The following is a 9,831-nucleotide window of genomic DNA, read 5'->3' as shown; positions in this document are numbered from 1 at the left end:
TAAAGTGTTTTTTTGAAGGACTTACTAGACTAGTGTAAAAGTTTTAACTCCTTTTTTTGCGTGTAATTTTTGATAGGAATATTAATGTAGAGTTTGAATGATTTAATTTGAGAGTGCCACAAATATTAGTGAATTTGCATTTATAGATATGAAATTTCATTAATAATAACATTGGATTGCACAAGTAAAAAGAATTGTTCTCCTCCTCCCAGCAACTGGGGAAGCCAAAACAGGCTGCCGCAACGCTGACGGACGATGGCTTGTGAAAATTCATGTTTATTCATGTAATAATTTCATAAATGTTTGCGCTTTTTGCAAAAGTGTTACGATAGCCTATATGAGCATTTACTGGAACAAGTGCGACATACAGTAGTTTCAGGCGGCCCTGGACAGAATGCGTCGTATGCATCCCTCCTGCCGTTTGTGCTTCACACAAGTAAGCTATGGCGCGCTCTAAGGGTGGACGCACCAGTGGCGGGACTGTGTCCTCACACACAGCGCAAGGACTTGAAGTGCCAGCGGTGTTTTGGGACCGGCCCCGCGGCCGTGTCCGCCGAGGGGGAGAGGGGCACCTCTCTGGCGGCTCTTCCCGGCGCTAGTCGTCTCGTGGCGGTCGCGGCGTCCACGTGGGACGGAGGACGGACTCCACCACCGAGCGGCATTGCTGCGGAACGGGGGGAAGACGACCGGTTGTGAGGATGGGCCGTAGCCGGTGTCGGAGGGTCGTGTCTCCAGGCTGAGCAGAACTCGAGCGCTTGCGGTCACAAGAGTGCCCGGGACGGGGACGAGACGCCGGAGAGAGGCTGGCCGGATGAGTCACCAGTGCTGCGGTGGGGGAGCTGGGGACTGCCACTCCCGAAATGGTCGAAAAGATGAGCCCAGCTCCCCGGAGGCACCTGGTCATACAGGCTTACAGGCTTATAGTTTATCGCTTTGTCCCGAGGGGCCTCCATCCTAGAAGCTGAGCAGGAGAAGGGATTTAGTTTTGGAAAACTAAATGTTTCATTGTTGATTTTACTAAGATTTTAATGGTCTTTGATATTTAATCATGTTTTATAAATGTGTGTCTATGGTTGTATGAATGCTTATGCATTTTAAATACAATTGATGACAGTAACATTGGAGTTTAAATTAGATTTTTTTAGATTTTTACTTTTTCTTTCTATTTTTTCCTTGCACATCATAATGGGTTTTCTGAAAAACAGTTTTTAAGGGTTTTGTGCTTTTAAAGTCCCAAAGTATTTTTTAAATTACTTTTGTGCTATTGTGCTTTTAAAGTCCCAAACCTGTGTCCTGTTCAGTCTCTGGGTATTCACAAGGTGACTTGTGCTGCTAGATACACATACACACACACATTTTCAGAACCGCTTGTCCCATACGGGGTCGCGGGGAACCGGAGCCTACCCGGTAACACAGGGCGTAAGGCCAGAGTGGGAGGGGACACACCCAGGACGGGACGCCAGTCCATCACAAGGCACCCCAAGCGGGACTTGAACCCCAGACCCACTAGAGAGAGCAGGACTGTGGTCCAACCCACTGCGCCACCGCGCCCCACTTACAATGTGTCACTCATCCATACATCAGTAAAACACACTCTCTCTGTCACTCACACACTGTGAGTAACTTCAGAGTCACCAATCCACCTGAACATAACATGTCTTTGGAGTGTGGGAGGAAACCAGAGCATAGAGAGGAAACCCATGGGGAAAACACGCAAACTCCACACAGACTGAACGTGGATCGAACCCGCGTCCTCTCGCTCCACCCTAGTGCTGTGAGTCTGCATGTACTGTGTCCTGTATGTACTGTGTATTCTGTACTGTGTACTTCTGTATTCTGAGACTCCGCTGGAGTCTCTCCCATCTTTGCCTTTTCCAGAGTCCTCTCTAAAAGCACTGGAACCCTATTCAAGCTCTTGGGTGCAGCACTTACTTTACTTCATGCATCTGATGGCACTGCTCCACAGAATGTGTCCATAACACAGGAGAAGTGTCAGAATGCATGAAACGACTGTTTTGTAACAACTAATGATGTTTACTAATCTGGACATTTCCCTCGGCGCTTTTCGGTCCCCCCTGGCTGCGCGCTGTCACCGCAGTTAAGGATGCAAACTGTGAGCTGAAGGCTGCTGTTCCCTGGGCTCCATGTGGTCCCCATGTGATCCCCGAGAGGCCTTGCTGCCTGGCGTCAACCCGGTCTGGGGTAAACAGCTGGGTAAAGGGGTAACGTTAATTGTGCGGGGTAAAGCGCCTCTCTCTTAACACGGAGCCGCCTTTTCCAGCTTGCAGAAGGGGAGGAGAGTGACACGCGAACGTGTTGCACCCATCGCATCGCACGCGGACACGAGGGGACTCTCGGGGTCACGCGAGCGGATACGCAGGCCGTACAGATCACCGTGTCATGAGCGCACCTTCGTAGCAGCCTCTCCGTGGCTTTTTCAGGGAATGCTGACGAGTAGAGAGCACGCTACGGCCGGGTTCGAGAACACGCCCGCAGCCTCCATCGGCCTGCTGCAGGGGACGACACGGGCAAAGCGGTGGTCAAGGCAGAGGTCGAGGCGTGAGCACGCACCCAGCATGGACACATCGTCGTGAGTCCAGTCCCTGCCTTACAGTGTGGGCTTTTGCTTTTATAGCTTCATCTAAGCATGACGTGTGGTTTTTAAAGAGAAATAATTTGGAAACTGATTGCACGATAAAAACAATAACATAAGAAAAAAGCTGTCTTTGTTTTCTCAGCTCCTGTGCCAAATAAGACTTGATGGAGGCTGCAGTTAAGGCATCCCGTTCTCCGCAGACATGGCGCTTCACAGTATGGTTTTATTTTACATCCTGCTCCTGCAAATCATGAACACAGCCTCTCTGGAAGTGAGCATACGAGGACAAGAGGATTCTGTGAAATAATTCTCCGGTAGGTGAAGAGCTCCTTCCCAGGGTCTCGCAGCGGCTGAGTACGGAATAAATCGGCAGCGCTTCCCTCGCCATCTTTTGTTCACCCTGAAAGCACAGCGTTATTTTTAGGCCTTCATTTGAATTTCACTGGGCTCTGATCACAGGCCTGGGCCCCAACCTCACTGCCCGCGCGTGCAGCGCTGGTGCGTCTCACTGTCGAGGGCCAACACTGAGCCAAAGCTTCAAAGATGAGCTGTGAAATAAAGCCTTTGAATGGAACTGTGGAACATTTCATATTTCCGCCCTTTTTTTCTGTGAGAGGATCATCAACTCTATACGTGGCAACGGAGACACCTTTAAATTTAGGTGACGGGAACATCTTTCGAGTGTATTTTACTTTCAGTTTAGTATAAATCTATTAATCACACATATCGCCTTACCAGGAGCATCCCATCCCATCCCTGCAAGTGCACAATGTGGACAATGTGGACAACACGCACAAGCAATAAACACAAGCGAGCGACACAAACATAAGGAACGCGAGCAGCGCTGTCAAATGTTGCTTTTGGTTCTATCGGGCAGGGGACCAGGTGACTCCATCCAAATGATAGACAAATAGTGAAATCACTGGAACTGTGCTGTAATGTGCAGAAGACATTCCTTCTCTCATACAATTACGCTGTGTTTCTTATACTGCATCGACGTTAATGCGGCTGGCCAAGGCGTCTGTCCGCGTCCAGGTGCCAGACAGTTTCGAACCCGCAGCTGACCTGCTGCCCCATGCTGGTGGAGAATCTGCTGCGCTTGGGTGAAAACACACTTTGTATTACAATGAATGTCAGCGTAGAGAGTGTGGAGAGCGTGGAGCCACCGTGGGGCCACCACGGCACATACGCAGCATCACCACTAAGCAGCCCGCTCACAAGGCCTTTTTTGATTACTGTCCTGATCATGTGGATGGCCAGTTGCTTACAATACATTTTACCACAACTTATTTATATATTGTGGCACACAGCGCCGTGGGTGTGCATGGGACGAATAAGGACGCGGAGGCAGTGTTCATAACAAACAGTTTATTTGAACACCAACACAACGGAAATAATGCTCTCGGTCCGAGGACCCCTTTTCCTCCAGGACCTGCACTTCAGCCAGCCTTCCCAACCAACCTTGCCACTTCTAAGCTCTCCCCGACACTGGGAGACACGGTCAACCCACCATTTCCCCCCGAAGTAGCCCCAGCGGTTACGGACATTATTTAGAGATTTCCCATAATGCAACTATTTATATTAAATCAGTAACGCGGGTCGTTACAATATGTTTATACTTCTTAGTCTAAGAGGGTTACATATCATACAGCCACAGCACAAATGACATTTCACCACACAAATGCTGGGTAGCGCAGCTGTTAAAGAGACACCCCTTTCGTCAGGAGAGCTCACGGGACACGAGCTCTCCGAATGGGATCATTCTAAGTAAAATCGCTGCTTTCACGCGGAAAGAACACACGTCACCTACAGTGCGGTCCGAACCTGTCCAATCAGAACGCTCGTTCGTGTTTCGGGTTCACGTATCTTAACGTGCATTGGACAATGACGCTACGGAGTGAAACGACGCGTCTGATTGGCTGCTGCGGGTCATCTGCTGAGCCGCCCGATCTGTCGAGTCACCGTGACTGTTGTCAATGAGCGACTTTTGCGAGCGGCTCGTGTCCGCAACAAGCACTTCCTGTGAATCCGAATCGCCCCTTTTTTTCTTTTAACATGTTTTTAATTTTCCCGACGACACCGACAGAGGAGTGGACACTGTTTGCGGAATATTGTTAAAAAGTAACATTTCTCGATTCTCGCAGCTCTCTGGTGCCTCGTGGCGTCGAAACGCAGGGATCGCTTGAGGTGGAGGAGGGGGGAGGAGGAGGAGGAGAAGGAGGAGGGGGGCGGGACTCCAGTCGCGTTATAATAAATGCTCTCCAGAAGGACCAGCCCATTGTCACGCGCGGCCGCCACCGGGGAACGAAGAGCGTTTGAGTTCTCGATAAACTCCTCGTTGTCATCATCATCATCATCATCATGTTGCTCATCATCACCGACAAGGTAAGAGCCGTTGGGGCGAACGGACAAACACACACACACGCACACGGAAAGCGTGTGGCGGCAGTCAGAGAGCTGTCGGACCCACCAGGAACTCTAACTCCAACTTCCTTCCCCCCGCCCGTCGTTCTCGTCCCTCCATCGGGTCAATGGCGGCCGCAGCGGCGCAGGGTGTAGCTGGGAAATCCGGCCGGATGGTGCGGCGGCGGTCCACAGACATCTCTCTCTCTCTCTCTCTCTCTCTCTCTCTCTCTCTCTCTCTCTCTCACATACACAGCACGACGGGGGACACCAAGTGGAGTCGAAGTGGAAAACTTTTTTATATTTATTAAAGTGACTCTTGATCGCATTCTTTCTCCTTCGGTTCCCCCCCCCCGGTTGTTCCATTTTCACTCACTGTCGCTGCACGACATGCTGCTGTTCCTCGTGTCCCGCATCACCGCACTTTGTCCCCGGAACCGCTGGACTCGCCGCGGGTGTGTGGGGTGCTGTTCTTAACAACGTGTACTATTTTCTCTCTCTCTTTCCTTAAAATGTGTGTGTCAGGAAGCCTTCGATAAAGCCATGAAGGACGCGGGGGACCAGCTCGTGGTCGTGGACTTCACGGCCGAGTGGTGCGGCCCCTGTCAGAGCATCGCGCCCCACTACAAGGTGTGTGTTTTGTGTGTGTGTGCGCGCGCGGACGGTACATCCGGCCACCTGTTTTGTTCTGCCTAAAAGCTTCATCAGCAAACGCAGCTGTTTGATGCCTGTGATCTGCATAATGTATAAAGAGGACGAGGAGTGACTGGATGGGCGCTATGTAGCGTTGCTTAGCAACCGGGGCTGGGGAGACTCTCCCCAGTAATGGCCCCAGTCTGTAATGAATGCCACCGAGAGACAATAGGAAGCGGTGAAGGTAAGGCTCGTTCGGGCGCGGAGCAGCGCGCGCGCAGGCGGGCTGTTGGCGATGCCCGTCCCTGTCGGCGACAGGTTAGGGGGCTTCTTCCGTTACCAAAGTTTCACTTCCTGCACGAATCGCCGCTCACGTGGTGCTCGAACCCAACGCTCACGGATGGAGTTTTGCTGAATTTCTCACGTGTTTGTTCTCCCCAGTCTATGTCTGAGCATCTAGACAACCGGAATGTGGTCTTCCTGAAGGTGGATGTGGATGAGGTCCAGGTGAGAAGAGCCTGCTGACAGTCTGGCCCTCAGTCAGGCTTCAGCTCATCCCCCCCCATTGACCTTTCGATGGTCTTACTCTCTGCTTTATCTTTACCTTTGTTTTGCATGTAGCTCCAAGCAAACACTTCCACGTAGTTGGAACCAGGTTTTGACTTTTGTATCTGGACCTCCAATACCGCCCCCCCCTCCCCCTCAGTCCTTGTGACAGGCAAATTGATGTAATTAAGGCAACACTTGAGGACCCAGATGGCAACACCTCTGTTGTCCCAAAGTGGCACATTGTGGAAGTACTGGTTCCTGGAGGGACTCTGAGCACAAGTGTGGTGTGGGGGGAACTGCCTGCACCTCCAGCACTAAAGTGTGTGTGTGTTGGGGGTTTTTTTCTCTCCCCCCTCTCCAGGAGTTGGCTGCCCTCTGCGGCATCAAATGTATGCCGACGTTCCAGTTTTACAGGCATGGTAAAAAGGTAATTGGCACTCAAGTCCTTTCCCCCTCTGCTCCAGTACTTTTCTATGCATTTTCTCACAATTTAAAGTAACGCTGAAATAACGTGTGGAGCGACTGCTCAACGGACCCAACTTGGAATCTCTGCTGTAGTAGCCTTGACCAAGGTGCTTACCTTAAATAAAATTTTTAAAAAAAGAAAAATCCCTGCTGTGTAACCAGTTAAATGGGTGTGACTAGCTAAAGAAGGTGGAAAGAACTCTGTGTAAAACTAGTAGGTGTAGGATGACTGGTTTCCCTCTGGACCTAAACATACCTGACCTGTTCTTATCACAGATCGATGAATTTGTTGGATCGAACAAAGACAAGCTGCAGGAGATGGTGGAAAAGCACAAATGAGCTTTGGAGAAGCTTCTCCAAGGCACTGCGCATCTACAGATGCTATAGAACTTTTACAAGATTCTTCCTCGTTTGTATATGAACCATTTTCTGTTAAGGCCGAGCTCTGATATCCCTGTCCTTTGAGCATGGAACACCCATCCCGCACTAACGGAGTAATAGAAGTACTGGTCTGATCAATGTATTTCTGCATTAAATTTTCCCCCTTTATATGCAGCAGTAGTTTAATTTCCAGCAGCTTCAATTTCTACATATTTCCATCTTTATCAATAAAGAGGCATGATGTAAAGTGGGGCGCTGTGTGTGTTTGTGTTCTTTTCAGTCCAGTATTGATCAGTAGGCTCTCCATGGAATGTAAGGGGGTCTCGGTGATAAACACACACTGACGCTGCACTCTCACCATGGGGGGGAGGAGGGTGGTGCTTCAAGAATACTTTTGTGCTAGAGACCTGCCCACAACAGCAACTGGTGCACAGCTTTGCCCTAAAGAGCAGACTGATGGATGATAGTGTGGTGGAACAAGTTCTCCTCTCAAGCCATGGAAAGAAAGATGCTGAGTCACAGTAGTGAGGCAGTTCACCATGCCATAGTACCCTGTTTTTACTGCTCTTCAGCACATTTATGCTTCTGTTACTCAGCACTGGAAAATGTTTGGCTTGTTTTTATGGTTTAATTGTTCACACATACACTGCACAATCATGTTTTTACATGTAGTAAAAGTATATAGCAGCATATAATTAATACTGTTGGTTTTCTATATGAAAAAATACAGCTTTATTTTACAAAAAAATGATTTAAAAAAATGGTACACAACATGAAATTGTCCCACATGGCCTGCGGCAGGAATATGTTAAGGTTGAGTAGCATCTCGCCTTCAAAAAATAATAAATCCTGATTTTCTTTTCCTGAAAGAGACAGGAGGACTGTATTAAATTCTGAGCTCCGGGAAACTACACCAAACAAAAGACAACAATGTTGCTGTAAAGGTGGAAAAAAGAAGCTGAGAGCCGGAATGGAGTCCCATCACTGTCCTATGAAAACGGTCCAGTTTTACCTTGTTCATAAAGTTGTAGTGTTAACAGTTGATCGAACATGACCTATGCCTTGATGATTATGCATGTTTTAAAATTAAAATGTATGCTCGGGATGTGTTGTGACTTCAAGTAGAAAATTAATGATAAATAAGCCTGTTGTGATACTCAGAAGTGACTAAACGTGCAGGGCGATGTGGTGCCTGTGTGTAAGACATGATGTGAAGAGCACAAACTGATAAAGAAGAAAGTTCCCGAGAACCAAGAAGTGGAAAGTTATCGATATGCTTGTTTTTACGCACTGCAATGAATTATATATGAGCTTTGCGAATAAAGGAAGGCAGCAGGGACTGATTGAGGAGACACCCGGATGATTGGGGCTCTCCTGTCGTACCGTCACTTCCAGAAAGACACATCTGGCTCATGTCTTTTCCTACCTAGTATCTTTGTCTAGAATCTTCTACATTTAGATTTATTTAGCAGACTCTTTTCTCTCAAGCAAGTTCCAATGAACTCTATGTAGTGTTAACAGCCCACACACCTTATTCAGCAGGGTAACTTACACTGCTAGATACACTACTGGGTCACTCATCCATACATCAGTGGAACACTCTCTCTCTCTCTCTCTCTCTCTCTCTCTCTCTCTCTCACACACACACACTATGGGGAACCTGAACAGCATGTCTTTGGACTGTGGGAGGAAACCAGAGCACCTGCAGAACATGCAAACTCCACACAGACTGAGTGGGGATCGAAGCCACATCCTCTCGCACCACCCAGGCGCTATGAAACGGCAGCGCTACTCGCTGTGCCACCATACCACCCTTTTTTCCTGAACGTTGTCTGGGAAGTGAGTTCAACTGTCCTGTGGTCGTCCAGGTTCTGGGTGGACAGAGAATTTTCTTCCACAAGGTACACTCCCTTTAGGAAACTGTCAGCAGACGCATGACTGACTGACTGACACGCACACGCGAACACGCGCACGCCTTGGGCTGCGTGTGAGTGCCAGGAGCACACCGGACTCCAGGGCCCTCACCTGGAGCAGTCGTGTCCACTCCACCCTGAAGTGCAGTGACACCGATTGGGCCGGACACATCTTCCGCCATTCAAACATGGCGATGAACATACAGCTGGGGAGTGGGAAACACACACACAACTGTTAGTAATAAAGTCCCAAGAACACACTCATGTGGAGCCAGTGATGCTCCATGTATATATGGTTGTTTGTATGAATATTGAAGTCGGGTGGAACTGCAGTGTATTAACAGCGAGTGTAAACATGAGGTAGTGTAGGTATTACACACTTTGCTCACCTGATTCTATTACAAGCAGCTCTCATGTTATGCCATGACTGTTGATGCATCATGGCTTGTCACACAATACTGCTTCCATAGCGATGGCACAACACAAAGTGTGTCCTGACTTTGTGGTAAGGTGTGTCATGTCATCCATAATAAAGTACAATACAATATACTTCAACAGGGAAATCGTGAGTGAGCTGTGAATGCCGTGCTGCAGCCCGAGGAGCTCCATAGCATTGTCTCCTCTTCTCTTGGGTTCTTATGGCCAAAACAGGAGGGTCTCACACCTCCCCGACACAATTCTCTAGCTTCGTACGCACCTTCAATTTGACCTTAAAACAAATATCTTTTGGCTGCTATTTTTCCATGCACACGTGACAAACACCAGTGAACTAATATGCGTGAGGACAGAAGCAGGGAACACAAGACTGGGGAGACATTACAGTGATCCACAAGAAAGTGCCCGAATGGACTACACAAGAGCGCCTGCCTCTCTCTGTGTGTGTGCGTGTGT

General features: G+C 48.8%; 2 protein-coding genes across 3 annotated transcripts in view; one reads left to right on the top strand and one right to left on the bottom strand.

Annotated features, from left to right (window-relative positions):
- The first annotated feature begins 4,556 nt into the window (after positions 1–4,556).
- On the top strand, positions 4,557–7,278 carry txnb (thioredoxin b). Its single transcript, XM_018729873.2, has 5 exons — positions 4,557–4,981; positions 5,525–5,629; positions 6,074–6,139; positions 6,543–6,608; positions 6,923–7,278. The coding sequence occupies exons 1-5, from the start codon at positions 4,958–4,960 to the stop codon at positions 6,983–6,985; spliced, it is 324 nt and encodes a 107-aa protein (XP_018585389.1). The 5' UTR covers positions 4,557–4,957; the 3' UTR covers positions 6,986–7,278.
- A 367-nt stretch (positions 7,279–7,645) lies between these two features.
- svep1 (sushi, von Willebrand factor type A, EGF and pentraxin domain containing 1) overlaps positions 7,646–9,831 on the bottom strand; it is an 80,876-nt gene continuing 78,690 nt past the window's right edge. For both annotated transcript variants that reach the window (XM_018730252.2, XM_029257697.1), the window contains 2 exons: positions 9,053–9,146; positions 7,646–7,890 (listed from right to left, as the gene is read on the bottom strand). In XM_018730252.2, coding sequence (XP_018585768.2) covers positions 7,860–7,890; positions 9,053–9,146 — 125 coding nt within the window. In that variant the 3' untranslated portion in view covers positions 7,646–7,859. The remainder of the gene's footprint in view (positions 7,891–9,052; positions 9,147–9,831) is intronic.

This window comes from Scleropages formosus, chromosome 1 (genome assembly GCF_900964775.1).
Source record: "Scleropages formosus chromosome 1, fSclFor1.1, whole genome shotgun sequence".
Lineage (NCBI taxonomy): Eukaryota > Metazoa > Chordata > Actinopteri > Osteoglossiformes > Osteoglossidae > Scleropages > Scleropages formosus.
This window is presented reverse-complemented; position numbering and strand designations above follow the sequence as displayed.

What these genes read in the sequence shown, in the direction of transcription:
- txnb (XM_018729873.2), top strand. Translation starts at nt 4,958, where the DNA reads ATGTTGCTCATCATCACCGACAAG. An exon ending in GCATCGCGCCCCACTACAAG is followed by an intron (nt 5,630 to 6,073) that starts GTGTGTGTTTTG and finishes TGTTCTCCCCAG; the next exon opens with TCTATGTCTGAGCATCTAGA. An exon ending in TGGATGTGGATGAGGTCCAG is followed by an intron (nt 6,140 to 6,542) that starts GTGAGAAGAGCC and finishes CCCCCTCTCCAG; the next exon opens with GAGTTGGCTGCCCTCTGCGG.